Source organism: Camelina sativa, chromosome 14, assembly GCF_030686135.1.
Source record: "Camelina sativa cultivar CO46 ecotype springtype chromosome 14, ASM3068613v1".
Classification (NCBI taxonomy): Eukaryota; Viridiplantae; Streptophyta; class Magnoliopsida; order Brassicales; family Brassicaceae; genus Camelina; species Camelina sativa.
The window spans coordinates 9,172,574-9,189,791 of record NC_141893.1 but is presented as its reverse complement, the minus strand read 5'-3'; the positions used below and the strand labels follow the sequence as shown (position 1 = coordinate 9,189,791).

The 17,218-nt window shown below is 35.8% G+C and overlaps 4 protein-coding genes and 1 pseudogene across 6 annotated transcripts; 2 read left to right on the top strand and 3 right to left on the bottom strand.

The window, feature by feature from the left end:
- The first annotated feature begins 770 nt into the window (after positions 1-770).
- LOC104740805 (chaperone protein dnaJ 10) lies at positions 771-4,269 on the top strand. Its single transcript, XM_010461509.3, has 10 exons — positions 771-1,161; positions 1,344-1,403; positions 1,621-1,703; positions 1,856-2,012; positions 2,310-2,436; positions 2,553-2,711; positions 2,888-3,066; positions 3,164-3,244; positions 3,367-3,504; positions 3,901-4,269. The coding sequence occupies exons 1-10, from the start codon at positions 1,075-1,077 to the stop codon at positions 4,003-4,005; spliced, it is 1,176 nt and encodes a 391-aa protein (XP_010459811.1). The 5' UTR covers positions 771-1,074; the 3' UTR covers positions 4,006-4,269.
- Positions 4,270-4,757: 488 nt separating this feature from the next.
- On the top strand, positions 4,758-7,092 carry LOC104740804 (UDP-rhamnose/UDP-galactose transporter 2). 2 transcript variants are annotated; one of them, XM_010461506.3, is made up of 6 exons: positions 4,758-5,036; positions 5,160-5,301; positions 5,427-5,611; positions 5,701-5,901; positions 6,280-6,441; positions 6,523-7,092. In XM_010461506.3, the coding sequence occupies exons 2-6, from the start codon at positions 5,163-5,165 to the stop codon at positions 6,880-6,882; spliced, it is 1,047 nt and encodes a 348-aa protein (XP_010459808.1). In that variant the 5' UTR covers positions 4,758-5,036; positions 5,160-5,162; the 3' UTR covers positions 6,883-7,092. The 2 variants fall into 2 exon arrangements, with proteins under 2 accessions (XP_010459808.1, XP_010459809.1); XM_010461507.3 differs by having other exon boundaries at positions 4,800-5,036; positions 5,141-5,301.
- A 93-nt stretch (positions 7,093-7,185) lies between these two features.
- LOC104740802 (uncharacterized) lies at positions 7,186-8,784 on the bottom strand. The gene is made up of 7 exons (XM_010461504.3): positions 8,465-8,784; positions 8,305-8,365; positions 8,095-8,189; positions 7,961-7,994; positions 7,756-7,810; positions 7,607-7,649; positions 7,186-7,398 (listed from the first exon to the last, which is right to left on the bottom strand). Exons 1-7 carry the CDS (start codon positions 8,753-8,755, stop codon positions 7,327-7,329), a joined length of 651 nt encoding a protein of 216 aa, XP_010459806.1. The 5' UTR covers positions 8,756-8,784; the 3' UTR covers positions 7,186-7,326.
- A 127-nt stretch (positions 8,785-8,911) lies between these two features.
- On the bottom strand, positions 8,912-11,559 carry LOC104740801 (uncharacterized; annotated as a pseudogene). The gene is made up of 10 exons (XR_015579364.1): positions 11,163-11,559; positions 11,016-11,088; positions 10,875-10,937; positions 10,503-10,787; positions 10,053-10,402; positions 9,850-9,949; positions 9,712-9,765; positions 9,547-9,633; positions 9,325-9,453; positions 8,912-9,233 (listed from the first exon to the last, which is right to left on the bottom strand). The product of XR_015579364.1 is annotated as an uncharacterized LOC104740801 (transcript).
- A 3,784-nt stretch (positions 11,560-15,343) lies between these two features.
- Positions 15,344-16,426, bottom strand: LOC104740800 (protein MIZU-KUSSEI 1-like). The gene has a single exon (XM_010461496.3). It carries the CDS (start codon positions 16,220-16,222, stop codon positions 15,461-15,463), a length of 762 nt encoding a protein of 253 aa, XP_010459798.1. The 5' UTR covers positions 16,223-16,426; the 3' UTR covers positions 15,344-15,460.
- Positions 16,427-17,218: the final 792 nt, after the last annotated feature.

Sequence of the window (17,218 nt, the reverse complement as noted above, 5' to 3'; positions counted from 1 at the left end):
CCTTAGCAGCCAAATCAAAATCAATAGTAGTCCTCTTGATCAAGTTCACAAGATCAATCTCACAAAGGAACCAATATACACACACAGTAGGAGAACTCCTAAACGCTCCAAATTCCGAATCTCTATAAGTCAATATAAACTAGTTCACTTCATCTGAAAATTCAACACACATGTGAAATTCAATTCATTTCATAAGAATCAAAGTTTAATACCTCTTTATTTTATATTTTATCTAACTACAACACCAACCACAATCTAAAGATATTAGTTTGTGAATGCAAGTTCGATTTTGGAGTACTTAAAATCAACCAAACATTGCATTAGGTTGAAAGATGCTGGAAAGTGTTGACAAGCAAAAAATACAGCCCACCCCTATGCCATACATTTTGACCAAACGCAGGACATGTAAACACCATAGAGAAATATCAAGAGGTTGAGCCAAAACTAATAAACTCAAAAATATTAATGTGATATATATATTATATATATATATATAAGCTATCCTTAATTTTTAAGGTAATTAAAAAATACAAATTAAAAAGCTTTCCTTAATCTTAATTTTAATAATCTGAAGAAATAAAACTTTCCTCTCGTAAGCTTAATCTTTAAGATAATAAATATATTAGACTGAACACAAAATAGAGACAAGCCAAAAAAAAAAAAAAAAAAAATCAGACTGAACAATTCAAAAGAAAAAAAAGAGGAATATGCTGACGAAAAAACGCGTGGCGAATATAAATAAATGTACGGATATATATATATATATATATATATATTATAGTCAAATAAAGAAAGAAACCTCAAATTAATACTAGAAGAGGTGATATTAAAAAAAAAAAAAAAAAAAAGGAGCGGTTGAGTTGAAAAGGCTGGCGCGTACTCGTCAACGTAACCCGCGCGTGGAGTGTTTTCGTGTCCTCTCCTCCTCACTTAGACAAAAAGATTTTGATTTTGATTTTTTTTTCCTTTTCTCGTTTGGTTTGTGATCTCTCTCTCAGACACAAGTTCTGAATCGGGGGACGTACGAAGAAGAGTCAATAGATCGTTATCGTGATCCCGGATTGATTTTTAATAATGGTGAAGGAGACGGAGTTTTACGATGTACTCGGCGTTAGCCCCACCGCTACGGAGGCCCAGATTAAGAAAGCTTATTACATCAAGGTTTTCAATTTTATTTGAAAGTTTTTTTAATTTCTTAGCTGATTTCGATTTGGGGTTACCCACTAGATTTGATCAGTCTTCCGGTATCGATTTATTATTAAGAGAGCTCAGTTAGTGTCTCTGGAGTTCCTTTGTAATGGAACTAAGCTATTACTCTGGCTTGTTTTTGTCTTCTTCTACAGGCACGCCAAGTTCATCCAGATAAAAACCCTAATGATCCTCAGGCCGCTCATAATTTCCAGGCAACTTCTTTGATTTTGTTGTAATATATGTGTAAAGAGAAAAGAGCTTAAACATTGTGGTCTTGAATTGATATCTTAGGAAAAACTATTTATTATCAAGAGATCAGTTTAGTATGCCAATTCTTTCAGTATCCTTTTTGTCTTTCTTGATCTATTTTATTTCTTTGGCAAAATCTTTTTGGATGAGCATTTTCAAAACGTTAAAGTTCTTATTCAGGTGTTAGGAGAGGCCTACCAAGTACTAAGTGATCCAGGGCAACGTCAGGCCTATGACACATGTGGGAAGTCAGGGATTTCAACGTAAGTGTCTTTTCTTCTTCTCTCTTGTCATAGTTCAATGGGTGATTCGTTTGCTTGCACCTTGTGGAGTTTGGGTGACATTGATCTTCATCCTGTTGCTTAAAAAATTGTACTCTCCTTACTTCTCTTACTTGTGGTTTTCATTCTTGCAGTGAGATCATTGATCCCGCGGCAATATTTGCTATGCTTTTTGGGAGTGAACTTTTTGAAGAATACATTGGGCAGCTTGCTATGGCATCAATGGCTTCACTTGATATCGTCACTGAAGGGGATCAGATTGATACTAAGAAGATTATCGAAAAAATGAGGGTAAACTTATCATTATTTATTGATCTATCCTGCTTTAGAAAATTCTTTGATCACCGTTCCTTCCTGACATTCTATACTTCAAGCATTAAACATGAGAAAACGTATTCTAAATTTTCTCAACTCTGCTCACGCTCTATTGACATGAATAAACATCTATTCTTAAAAGACAGTTGTTTAGATTGTCGGAACAGATAAAAGAATTGTGCTCGGCATGTCACTTGAACATAAAGTACAAAATAGCCAGATTCTCCCTTTGTTCATAATTTCCTAAGCAAGTTTGATTGTATTTGGTTTCAGGCTGTTCAGAAAGAAAGAGAAGACAAACTTGCTCAGATTCTTAAGGACCGCCTCAACCTATATATGACGAACAAAGATGAATTTGTTAGCAATGCTGAAACTGAAGTAACAAGACTCTCAAATGCAGGTAAGATGTTCTGTAGCATATTGATCCCCTTACATAATTTATGCTTTCTCTTTCAATCAATGTCATATCTGTGGTCAAAAGGTAAACTTATCTTCTTCTGTATCTTTCTATAACAGCATACGGGGTGGAAATGTTGAACACAATCGGATATATATATGTAAGACAAGCAGCAAAAGAGCTTGGGAAAAAAGCTATTTATCTTGGTGTACCATTCGTTGCTGAATGGTTTAGGACGAAAGGCCACTTCATCAAATCCCAAGTAACAGCTGCAACAGGTTAGTGACTTAGGAACAACATCATATTTCTATCATGTACTAGAGGTTGTAGTATGTGTTACATATAATTCAACTACTGTAAAAGAAACCCCAAGTATACTTTCCTAGCATCGTAGAACTTGGTCTCCTCTCTTAGGGAGTAACATTTAGTCACTGTTCTTTTTCTGTCTTCTTAGGTGCATACGCTTTATTCCAGCTGCAAGAGGAAATGAAAAGGCAGCTAAGTGCTGAAGGCAATTATACCGAGAAGGAACTGGAAGAGTATATGAAAACCCATAAGAAAGTGATGATTGATTCTCTGTGGAAGCTCAATGTTGCTGATATCGAAAACACTATCTCCCGTGTTTGTGAGCTGGTATGGTAGTCTAGCCATACATGTTCACTATGTGGCTGATGTAGCATCTTGGTTCAGTTTCTTTGTTGTAACCATTTCATGATTATTTTTGTCTTAGGTACTTCAAGATCCCATTGCCAAGAGAGAAGAGCTTCGTGGAAGGGCCAAGGGGTTAAAAACTCTAGGGAAGATCTTCCAGGTAAATCTTTTTTTATTTTCTTATTAGAATGAATATAGCACAAATCTTTTCAAAATAATATTTAAATGTACTTGGAGAAATAAGAAGTAAGGACTGATGCTTTTGATTTTGCGGTCATGTAGAAGAACAAGATAGCCAGTGAGAGTGATCCTTTAGTAAGAGCAGAACTTCACAAACTAAACGGAAATGGTCAAGACCATGAGAATGCATCCACATCACCAAAATCCGATGAAGCATCTCGCTCTACAGTTGGACCTCAGGTGCATCTCCTTCCTCTTTAGCCATTCCATTTACCACTTACACTATTTGCGTCTTACTTGTACTTAAACAAATCCAGAGGAACATATCCTCGTGTAATCTTAATATATCCACTTTCATTAAGCATGTTTGAAGGCCTTGTTTTACACATCGTGAGAGTCAGCTCCATGGTTATATGTGGTAGAGTATTAAGAAATTCTATTGGGTAGATTGATTAGGAAATTTGGTTTGTGAGTTGTTCATGACACTTGTGAGAGATCATGAGATAAGATTGATTGTGTTAGATATTGTCATTTTAGCCGGAACACACTGATTCTCTCAATAGTCTCTTCTTCTTACGGACACCATTGTAAATTTGTAATCGCCACTAAAGGAATCATAAAATGCAATGTATGTAGGAACCGCAGAGCCCTTATGTGGAAACACCGAAACTTGGAGAAGAGCAATTCAACCACTACTTCCCAAGGCCTGCACCACCTCCAGGAGCACAGAGACACTCTTAAAGCTGCCAAAAGGATTTGATTCAGATAAGACATTGCGAAAAGACTATTTTCCGCTTTTGTACTATATATTAATACTACAAGTCTTTTATGCATATTTGATATATTTGCAGGCGGTGGTAACCATTATGTAATTTTATTTTATGTTTGTTAGAAGAAGAAATTATTGGATCTTTGGAAAAAAAAAGGCACATGAATTCTCATCTTAGACAATGTATAATGTTGTTTTTATTTTGATTTATATATGAATATAGATGATGTTTTGGAGATCATGTGTTGTGATTCTTATTCTCATTACTATAAGAAGAGCCTCGTAGAAAGAGACATACATGTAAATTAGCTGTCTTTTACAACTCGCTTCTTATTTCTTTTTTTTTTTTGAGAAACTCTTATAGTTTTCCTCCTATATGATGACAGTTGAAATGTAACTAAAAAAAATCAGTTACATATTCATGTTATCAGACACAAGATCTAGTATTGTTTTGGGAAACATTTGTAATCGAATTTAATCGTAAATTCAATAATAGTCTATTAAATTCACACAATTAAACGATGTATAAGTTGAGTCCTAAACGTTAGATTTTTTTTTTGTGTTGGTTGGAAATTAAAGGCATATGAGAGACGTTACGGTATGTGAAGAAAACGAGGAAATGACAAGAGTACCCTTAAATAAAATGCATTGTGGTGATTAATCATGTGCGTACCAAAAACGTTAACATAAGGTCAAATACGGTAAACGGCAAGCGTCAAGTTTTAATTTAATTATTACTATATTAACAAGAATTTATTCTTTTAATGAGATTATATAAATTAATAATCACATTCACAGGCCATCCTCAAGGAAAGCATCATTTCAATGGCGGAATAATAAGCTTACTTGTAATATAGCCCAGACATCACCCCCCACACACCACGAGTGAAGAAGAAGAAGACGAAGACGAAGAAGAAGAGGCCAGTGGACAAAATAAGGAAGACGATAGAGATACGCGTTTCTGTGTTTGTTTCTTTGCGGCTTCCACGAAGAAGCCGAGAACGTACGTGATTCGTATTTTTCTCTCCACACACTCTCGTCCGGATCTGATTCTAGGGTTAGAACCAATCGGTTTCTGATTTCATATTTCTTCGCAATTATTTACAGTTTTTGAATCGGAATTTAGGAGATGGAGAAGGCAGAGAACGAGAGGAAGCCATCGGCTGTATCGGACGTCGGAGCATGGGCAATGAACGTTACGAGCTCCGTTGGGATCATCATGGCGAATAAACAGCTAATGTCATCGTCTGGTTTCGGCTTCAGCTTCGGTTTGATTCCCTGATCTCTCTCCCTGTTTTACATTTCGTTGATCTGCATGCTCGTTTTCGTTTTTAATACAATGCGTAGATCTCTTGATCACAATTTATCAATGGATTTGTGATTTTTTTTGCAGCGACGACTCTCACGGGATTTCATTTTGCTCTCACTGCTCTCGTTGGTATGGTGTCAAACGCGACTGGCTTATCTGCGTCTAAGCATGTTCCTCTTTGGGAGCTTCTTTGGTTCTCTCTCGTTGCTAATATCTCTATCGCTGCTATGAATTTTAGTCTCATGTTGAACTCTGTTGGTTTCTACCAGGTGGATTAGTGAAGCCTCCCCCACTCTTTTGTATTTACAATTTAGCTTTTAATAGAGATCGTTCTTCTGATTGTCCACATTTCATATAGATTTCGAAATTGAGTATGATTCCAGTTGTTTGCGTGATGGAATGGGTTCTACATAGCAAGCATTACTCGAGAGAAGTCAAGGCATCTGTCATGGTTGTGGTTGTAGGAGTTGGGATTTGTACAGTCACTGATGTCAAGGTTAATGCCAAAGGTTTCATTTGTGCTTGCACTGCCGTTTTCTCCACTTCTCTCCAGCAGATCGTAAGCTTTTACATTACTCTCCTTGGTAATTTTTATAATATTCAGTGTTCGTCCCTTACTTTGTTGCTTCATCTCTGCATTTCTGCAATCTGATTCTATAAAAGTCTCAATCTTTTCTCAAATAAGTGGCAATCTGGTAGTGACTCTGTTTTTTCATTCATTGAATCATTCTGGATCTATACGTTAAGTGTGTCATTAGATAACTTGTCATGTAGCCTTGAGTATTTTTCGTAAGTTGTCTGTCAAACATCGGTACTGTTAGGTATTTATAGCTTCATTAATCTGGGAGATCAGATGTCTTAGTTCTTAAAAACTCCTTATGGAGAGTCTTACTTTGATAAGTTATTTCTTGATGATTAATTTCTTCTCTGGAAACAGTCCATAGGTTCACTGCAGAAGAAATACGCAATTGGATCTTTTGAGTTGCTGAGCAAGACAGCTCCAATCCAAGCCATTTCACTCCTCATCTTTGGTCCATTTGTTGACTATTTCTTGAGTGGCAGGTTCATTACTACTTACAAGATGACTTATGGTGCCATTGTAAGTATCCAAAAAATCTCCTAATCCCGTTTACAAACTCTTTATCTAACAATTGATAACCATCATATCAAACACATACAGTTATGCATTCTTCTCTCCTGCGCATTGGCGGTTTTCTGCAACATAAGCCAATATCTCTGCATCGGAAGATTCTCTGCTACCTCATTCCAAGTTCTTGGTCACATGAAAACAGTCTGTGTCTTAACATTAGGATGGCTTATCTTTGACTCAGAGATGACATTCAAGAACATAGCAGGTATGGTCTTAGCCGTAGTGGGAATGGTTATATACAGTTGGGCGGTAGAGTTGGAGAAACAGAGAAAGACGAAAGTAACACCTCATGGGAAACACAGTATGACAGAAGATGAGATTAAACTTATCAAAGAAGGAATAGAACATATGGATTTGAAAGACATGGAGCTAGGAAATAATAAAGCGTAAATAAAGCTCTTCAGGACAGAAGTTTTTTTGGATCTTTTTTTTGGTTTCTCATTTCGTCAACATGTAACCTTTTTTGTTTACTTTTTTCTTTTGCCCTTCTATTTGTGTTCTTTGTCTCAAAGAACCATTATAGCCTTTATCTGATGAGCTCTCCTCTGAGAGCACATTCTTTTTTCTACAGAAATATATGATTGTTCCAACTTCTTTGCATACCATCTTTGACAAATGTTTTTTTTACATTTTTTTTTTGCGGTAATCATGTGTTCAGTTTCTTTCTCTACACTTACCTTTCCTCCTATTTGATTTGCTGTAAATAAGAGTTTTTCTGATGCAATAAACACGAAATCACAGCATTGTCTCATATAAAAAGTCAAATTTTATTAGAAGACCGTAAAAGCTATAAACCACGAGGTTACACAAGCCATTTAACATGAAGAGACATCTCTAAATCCCATTGAGAGTGACCACAACTCTGCGTGCGGTTGGAGCATCACGGTGTTCACATAGCCATATTCCCTGAAACCACAACATTTCCAACACAATAGCTTTATATAAGACAAAGTAGATGCAAATGAGATCTAAAGTTATATAAATTTGAACTGCTAAGCATTGTAGTACTGAAGATTTTATTACTACTCCATCCAAAGAAGTCAGCACCATAAATGAAGAAATATGAAAACATGTGAATGTAGTAATGTTATAGTCAGATGGAGAAATTTATTACCTGCCAAGTTCCGATGTTAAGTTTGCCTTTTGTTATTGGGATTCTGCAGAGCCATAAACACTTATTAAGTGGGCATCCAAGAGCTAAGAAATATACTGTATTATGCAACACACTAGTCACTAGGGTTATAATAAGATTGTCTGACTCACGTGAGTTGACATCCAAACATTGATGATTTGATATGAGCTGGCATGTCATCTAAACCTGCAATTACATTTACAGAATTCAATTCTCAATACACAAGATTTGATGGTAAAAGAAACAGTATGAAAGTTATGGATAAAGGGAACATCTTTGATTCACAAATTAGCTTCAGGTTGATGAAAACAATAAATATTGGTAACTTAAACTAACCTTCCATGGTATGCCTCCAAGGTGCTGAATTCCCCTGAGTTTTAACCCCCCAAAAAAAACGGTGATCAGTTAAAAACAAACAAAGTGTGCAAACATAATGATGAAGTAAATAAAGACATGTTAACAACTAATACCTCAGGAACAATACTGTTCAAGAAAGTCTCAGTATCAGCCTGAACATCTGGATCATAATTCTCATTGATTGTCAGAGAAGCACTTGTGTGTTGTACTGTAAACCAAACAAACAACAACACACAATTACTCAATCAAGAATCCAAAAAAACAAACAGAGAGCAGAAACTGAATGATAATATTACAAAGAGAATTAAAAAAAAAAAACTCACAGAAGACATGAGCAAGACCACAATTGAAACCTGACAAGTCTTGCCCTATTTCCTTCAATATCTGTTTCAAACACCAAAAAGCCCAAAACCTCACAAGCTTTGAAAACAGAGTTCATCAATTGATACAAACAGAGCAAAAAACAAACACAAAGAACGAAACCTTAGGAGTGATAAGATGACATCCACGGCGTTGAGGTGGAAGCGTGATGGTTTTCTGAGCCCACTTAGGACCAGAGGAACTCGCCATCGAAGCTCGATCGGTAGCTGGATTCGCTGGAGTTAACACCGATCTGACACACAGAGGAACAACACCAGAGAAGAAGACCGTCGAGCTCTGCATCATAGCTTTATTATATGTTTCCTCTCTAAGCCCAATAATAACAACAACAATGGCCGATACAGCTCCTTCTCCAACTCCAAACCAAATTAGGCCTTTCACTTTCACCATCATCACTCACCATTCATTTTCTTTTCTCACTTTTACTTCGTTTCTGGGCCTTCGAATTTTTTTAATGTGGCTATACTTTTATCAATTAACAAAAACGGCGTGTAGTCTATCTCTCGTTTGTTAAAATACAAACTACATGACGTTTTTGTATGCTTTACATTATATAGTAGATTCATCATGTCTTTCTTGTTGGTTCCTCAATGATTACATAACGGAAACTTGAGTTTTCCGGTGAATATTCAATGTTTTTGCTCTTCTTATTCAACAGCTTCTGAGCTATTCTCTTCGTCGAGTCTGGTAAACACTTTACCGTTGTTTCCATGAGGGAAGATGCATCCAATGACATATCTTTAGCATAGTAATGAACGATCTTGGGAAATAGTATCTTTGTCTCATTGTGTATACGAACGTTGTTTCTTATGAACTCTTCTTTGGCTTTTCTTAGATCCCGGAAAACGCAGTCAGCGGTGTATACTCGAACCTGAAAGAACAATTAACTGTACAGGATTAGAATCCAAACAATAAATTCCAAACTTTTATTAGTACACACTTGGTGAGGCTTTTTTTTCTACCGGAGGATCTGTAGAAGCTCCTGAAGAAATGGCGAAATGAGCCAATGACTCGGGATATTCCAAGGCGTAGATTTGTTTGACATTACAAGTTTTCGACTTTCTTGATGGCGAAAACAATGTCTGCAACAACTGTTTACTATTATGTCAGTTACAAGTTGTGAAATGTAGTGAAAGTGAAGCAAAACAAAAATAAAACAGAGGGAGTAGTAGTATGTTGCGTACAGGTGGTGAGAAATGCGGACGGATGCCTAAGATTGAGCTTTGGATAATGTAAGGGTTTACGCGATAGCCTCCAACATCATAAGCTGCCTGAGACTTATATAAGGTAGCTTAAGTAACAGCAAAGACATATAAATCAATCAGTCTTAAGAGATGTAAAGACCAAACCTTTAAAACCGAGGTGTTTTTGGCACGGTTGTGAGTTCCGTAGGCTAAATAGGCCTGCAACAGAGAGAGAGTTAAGATATAATTGAAGCTTTTATAGAGGAGACAGAACCAATAAGAGACTAGTTATTGTTTGCTTACATGCATTGTGAGGGCATTGTGAATGTTTATCCAAAACGCGAGCTTCTCTTCGCGTTTCATTCTACTCGGATCAACCTTCTCAAGCTTTTGAATTAGTGATCTAAACAAACCATTTGAGTAACAATTCAGGTCAACCCCAAGTCATTGTAAAAACTGTCACAGGACAGAAGCAAATTGTCGTTGTTGCTTAAGTATGTATATACCTGAAGTTTTGGAGCATGAGAGCAGCGTGATTGAAACTACCATCATCCAGGTGAAGTTCTAGAGACTCTATTACAACACTCCGTGGCACATTTGCTTCTCTGCGTTCCTCCTGACGCAAGTTCCAGCTATCAAAAGTGGTTTTGGAAGAGACAGATGAGGGTGAAGAAGCAAAAGCCTGAAGACAAGAACTGGTTCTAGCTTTGCAGGAGAGTGTACAATACACAGAACATATGCATCTTAAGATATCTTCAGAGAGCCTACTCGGGTTCACCACGTTATCCACTATATGAGAAGAACCTAGAAGATCTCCAAGAGTAGTGTGATTACCAGAAACATATCTAGTCTTCTCCTGCACAATGTTCAAAAAAACATCATTAAGCCTTGTCAGATTAATCACAAGGTTGGTTAAACAAAGCCAAAGGAAAATGCAAAATGGTGAAACTAATTACCCTTGCAGACAAAGCTTTTAAGCTGGCTTGGAAACTCCGAGGAGGACACGAAGAGGAACGTTCAGAAGCTGGAGAAGCTTGATACTGGTAGCTGAACACACTAGTAACGTCTGATTGCTCGGATTTGGGATAAAACTGATTAGAAACTAAGCTTGTTTCTGTGTGAGGAGAGAAAGAAGAAACTTGCTCATCAAAAGCTGTCCTATAAAGAGAGAGCAGATACTGTTCTGTACGCAAAATTTCAAACTCGAGTGAAGCAATCTCCTTTCTCAAATCCTCTGAAGACTACAGAAACAAACATAAACATTAAGAGCTACACATTTGCCAAAAACAATCTCTGAAGTGAACATTCAAAGCTATTAAAGTTCAAACCTTTGGCATAACGTTGCAATTAGAATCCTGATAACTTAGTAATCTCTTCTCAATTGATAAATTCTGCCATGAAAATTGTGACTTTTTAGAAACCCCCAAAAAAAAAGTTTTGGTTTTTTAAAAGCTCAGAAATAATAGTACCTGTTTAGTGTAGGTAGAGAATCTTGAAGGTGATGATGCAACAACAATCACCTTCTGCTTCTTCTCCGAGTTCCTGTGAGACAAAAACCCATTTTACAAGTTGCAGAAGAAAGAGACAGAGAAAGTGTAAATTAATCGTGGTTTTACCTTGGAGAAGATGAAGAACAGTCGTGAGAAGAAGGAGAGGAAGGTGAAGGAGAACAAAGACCCATCATTTTCTTTCTTGTCTGTTTGTAGAGACTCATCAGAGAATATTACTAACAAGTACTTAGGGATAATAAAAACTAAGACATCCCATCAAAAGTATCTTCCTTTGAGACATCTCAAACTCTCAACTCAAAGAGCATATCTCGAAAAAGCTCCAGTCTTTTTGGTTGGTTTTTTTTTGGCTTTGTCGTTTATATGCTTGTTATTATGTTAGTGTGACTCCAAAACTTTGCCGAAACAAATAAAATTTTGTTTTTTCTTTTCTCTCGTAACTTTCCGGGTAAATGAGCGAGAACATCAGGAAAGTGATACCGACATTTTTCCCGGGACTTCAGACTGAGAGAGAGTATCCCAAGTTTTATTATTATTCTAATAATTAATTAATAGAATTATCATTTAATAATATTTCCTCTATTAATGACATTTTGTAATAATTACTAGTATTAATAATATTTCATACTAGTACACTCGTAAACACTCACTTGTTCAGTGCTCAGAACTCAACTACTCTGAATATAATGCAATAATTAGTACTAGTATTAATATTTTAATAATTAATACGTGAATGCATCAATTATTTGAAAACACAAGGATATATTTGCTAATTTATACTATATAGTAGTATAGTTTTTGCATTATTTTTGTTTATTTATCTACTTGGTTCTATGAACTATTCGATCGTAAAATGCCTTGAAGAAATAAGATAAAATAAAAACATGTAAAGAAAAGAAAGAAGAAGCAATTAATGCAGTCGATCTCAAAACAACTAAGGAAGTGGGGACAATTTTAACACGATCCATAAAAGAGTTGACAATGGGACATAAAATAGTAACAAATATTTTGTGGTCACATAAATGAGAAATCCATATAAGACTTCTTTTTACCATTCCATTTAGAATAAAATAAATGTAAGTCCTTGGCTTAGGAAAAAAAACATGTCTAAAAATAGAGTTAAAAAATATATATATAAGACTCAACTATATTAAATTTAAGGACGCATGTACATTATATAGTAAATTGTAATTATGTTAATAAGGAAAAAAATGAAAGAAATAGAAGAAAAAAAATCGTACATAATGTAAAATGGACAGATAGATATAAAGTATATAACAATAAAATTGCGAATTTTGTTTTTGATAGAAGATGGTGAAAGTGGAAATAGTGTCTCTTTGTGTATCTGATTTGGGTCGTTTTGTATAGAAGAAGACAGATAGAATTACTTGGATAAGAAGAGATAAATGAATAAAAATAGACTGGCGTGATAATGAGGGAAAATATTATTACAAATTTGACATAAACTTCCAAATCGAGTTTCATTTTCGACGTGGTCCGATTGAGTCAGACCAATAAATGCCTCCAGTTTTTGGCACCACTCTTGTCTCATTAAATATCAATGTGAACAAAATGTGGATTTTTTTCGACTCAATTTAAGAGGTGTAGCTTCCTATGCGCAATTTAATCGAATTTGGGGTACGTATCATTCATTCCTTTTTTCATTTCTGTTCTGACTTCATCATATTGGTTACTATCATTCATAAGAGACTCCTGAGTTCTTCTGACCTTCATAGTGTAGATTTTGGGATATTACAAGGACAACTCGTTGAGTAAAAGATGAGCAAACGGGGCCTAACTGACTCGGCTCTAAATTTTGGGCTCATATATTGCAAACGGGCTTTCTCTCGCGTCATACGTTACTGTTCTAAGTTTTCTACTTTACTAACGTTTTGTTACTTTTTAAGGTTATGGGCAAAGGGCTAGATGTAGACGAATAACTCTTACCAAAAATAGTAGGCTACACTCCGACCATAAATCGGATTACTATTATTATAGGTTCTTGAAATAATCGGACTCTTTATCTTTACTTCCTTTTCCTTCGAGTCTTTTGACTATAAGATGCAAATGGGTGGTTTTTATAAGTTATTTCAACAATTTGGAGCCGGCAAATATGACAAACGAAAAGAAATGGTTAGCCGTGCTGGGCCAAACATTGCCTTTCTCCGTCACCATTTAAGAATTTAGAATTATTCTTATTCGTATCTCTCTATCAATCATGATATAAAATTGGTGAACAAAAAAAAAAAAAAAAAAAAAAAAAAAAAAAAAAAAAGAAAGCAATCTTATCAATATCTAATTTTTTTATTGTATCGAATAAAATTGATATTGTGATATAATTAGATAATTGTGTTCTGTGATATGTGTTATTCGTTTCCTTAATATTGTTGGTAAATTGATTCGTCTTCTACCTGAAGTTTTTTATAAGGGATAAATCATAGTTCGAAACCTGTTTGGATTTTGAAATATGTAATTAAAAATGTAATTGACTAATAAAGTTGGCAGAACTTAATACTATAGTACATGGTAATCGAGGATTAAAGATTAGTAGCACACCTGTAGTGATTACAAATCAAATATGTGCAACTGTCATATATTTCTATTTGAATTGTTTTACTAATTGAAATGAATTTCAGGATTTACTGGCAGCACAATGGATGATCGGAAATAGTATGAGTTTTCTTATACTTCTCTTATAAGATCCCATCTTATGAACAATGGGGAAATCATTTACATGGAAATATTCATTACATTGCATCTAAACAATACAAAGAGGGAACCGTGGGGGTTGAAAGTGCACGTGAATGACAGAAGACTAAAGGAGATGGTTGTGGAGCCAACTATATGTCTCTATGTTAGGATTAATATCGACCCTCGTGTGCATCACCCATTCCTCTCCTTCTCTTTTTTTTTTATTTAACTGTCTCTTTATTTAAAATCATACATATTACAAAAAACAAGATTTTGCAGATTTTGAGAATCTATAATGGAGAACAAGAAAAATCAAACGACAGTACTATTTCACATAAAAAGGGGACAAAAGAACATATCAATAAGATTATAAGTGCCTCATATACCTTGCTGGATATCACGATTTTGCATGCCTCTGTCATTTTCTGGGACGTGGGCTTCTTCTTTCTATAGAATTGATGGAAGTTTCATAATAATATTTTTTCTAGAAAAATTAGTCAGTATTCTGGTACGGTGAATGTATCTCAAGATACCTATCAACGAAGGTGTCTCTATAATTTTTTTTTTCTATAGTATTATGTGTGAATATTGAATTGGGAGTGTTCCGTAGGACAACAATTCCATGATTGAATGTATGACTTTTATTCGTGGCTTTACTCTCGAACAACACAACGCAATATTAAATCAAACTAGAGCGTGCGTGCGTGTTTATTATAAGGGTTTTGTTATTCCAATAGAATCTTAAATTATTGTATCCAAAACATAAAAGGGAATGAGTCGAGTGACGGGGAGATGCATAATTCGGTGCGATCAAAGAGACAAAATCTTTTTTTTTGTTTGTTATAATTTTTTTTAAAAAAAAAAGATGTCCTACCGCGTGGCACTGATTTGGAACCGAACTAGACACCGAAGCTAAAACCAAGATCCACGATCCTGTTTGGTCGCAGTCGCACATTACTTTAGCATGGAGGTCCACGATGCACCGTATATACGTGCAATTGACATCCCGATGGTCCCTTGGGGTTTTGGAAGAATTACATATTCATAAATGATAAAATCCAGCCGAACGCTATTAGTTCAGCCATTGGTGAATATTTTTTTGTATTGTTAAACTAAATACGAGGATATGCGCTTAGATAAATTAAAATGTATATCCTATCATTATCTGTCTTGACGAAAATATATCGAACCAAAATTCGTCTGTCTGATCTATTAGCCAACAAAATACTAATTAAGAAATACTAGAGTTAAGAACTGTCGACCATCTCTCCCTTTTAATCAACTTACCAAAATATAGTCCATATTGTAGTCTATATTTACATTATATGTGTAGTGTTCAGAAAAATAACAAAAACTATATGTGTCATTACTTACTTTCATTCCCTCTGCCAAAAGCATAAAACCACCACTGTATTATTTTCCTTTATATTTTCTTTTGGTAAAGCACTATAGTAGTATTTTGTATCCGACATTGCGTAGGATTGATAGCTCGGTTTAATTGTTCTTGAAGATATTTAAAAAATATATCGGCGAGTATCTTATGTGCGGTATCCCTAATTCCCTATCTGGAGAACCCATTATTTGTTTTAGGGCAAACATGATAAAACTGCATATATCACTCTTTTGATGACTTAAGTTTAAAATGTACAATTATAGGAATAAAAAAAACGAACATGACAAGAACCTTATTATAGTATAGGCCACCGTACTTAATATCACGATCTCAAAAGAAATATACTAAGCTCTTGTCCATAACTACCGCCCGGATTCATCATATGAAACGATTCTGAGTCACTCGAACCAGTGACTCGCTCAAACCTCGCCCTCAAATACAGCGTCTGTTCCTCCTCTTCCAACGGCACAACTCCGGCTCCGACTGATACAGACTGCATCATCCTCAAGAAAACGGCGTCGTTCTCAGTTACCTTTCTCCTCACGGCAAATCCCATTTTTCTTCCGTTGCAACACATCGACCACACAGGAACATCAAAGATCGAAGACGACCGACTGTTGCTGCTTCTACGACGGTCACACTCGAGGGCTATGCGTAGAACACCTGCCTCGTCCATTTCTTTGGCTAAAGCCGCCGTGGGAACAGCTAGCTCGAGGAGGAGAAGCGGTGAAGATCCCACGGCGGTTGAGTCTTGAAGGCAGAAGCTTACTCGACCACGACGGTGGCCGAAGAAAGTTCCACTTACGATGCTGTTGCTATGGGAGGAGGAGGAGGATGAGGATGAGTGGTCTGAAGAGGAAGAGGAGGAAGTAGAAGAAGACACTGAGACGGTGTCGTTTTGGTGTGAAGGAGAAGGTGGTTGTTGGTAAGTGCAACAGTATGGGAGCATGCATTCGATGAGTGATCGGAGAGTTCGTCGGAGACGGAATTCACGGGCACAATCTACGGTGGTTGGAGTGGTTATGATTTGCATGTGATGATAGTGATGATCTCTTTGCTTTCCTAAATCAACCATTGTTCTCATGATTTGTGTTTTCTCTGTTTGAAAGCTAAGCTGAAACTTGAGAGTGAAATTAAAGAAGTGAATATTGAGTTTGTTTTTGGTGAAGGAAAAGAGTAGGTTTGAATGGCATATATGTATAGGTGGTGGTGGTAATGGAGAGTGGAGACTTTTCTTTTGTTTATTTTTGTTTTTATATATTTTTAAATATTAGTATAAATATAGTATATGCTTTATATCTCCTTTTGGGTCTAGTGCAAACTTCTAGTAAAGAAGAGAAGGTCAAGCTTATTTGTATAATGAATTATACTCGTGGTTATTTGTGCATTTAAATCCAGCCACAAGATCATCACGGTTTAGCTAGATATTGGGAAAAAGATACATAAACAAGGTAGAATTCGAAGTGCAATGACGTGTAAAATTGACATGCGTTAGCTTTGTGTATTTAAGGAAGTATTCTTCATATGCTCGTTCTCTGAGCTCTTGTGATATATAGTAACTTTTAAACCTAAAGTTACAAATCAAAGTTCATCTTATTCGTGTAGCATATACGAGAGAAAAAAGGAAAAAATAAGGCAGTGGAGGAAGGAGCATAAGTAGTGGGGTCAACGTGTCGTAATATAAAACGAGTTGGACCCATTTGTTAATGTAATATCCAATCAGTAAGTTTGGAAGGAAGCGAATGGTGCGCGTGCGTCAGTCCAAGTGAAGTCCCACGCACCACTTGACACTTCCAACCATCTTTCACTTCTTCTTCTTTTTTTTTTTTTTTTTTTTTCACTTCTTCTTTTTTTGGTATTTTACGTTGTCAATTTTTTCACAGTCAATTGAGAGTTAACTTTATAGTAATATAAATTTTCTCTAATCGTTCAAAATTAGTTAATCACCCCAAAACTCGGGCTTTATTTGGTTTAAGATCATGTATTGATGTTGGATATACAATTCCAGTAATGGCCTGGTTACTCACCTTTTCTTATGCACTTCGGCTCTTTTCTTATTTTTTCTACTGTTTAGTGTTCA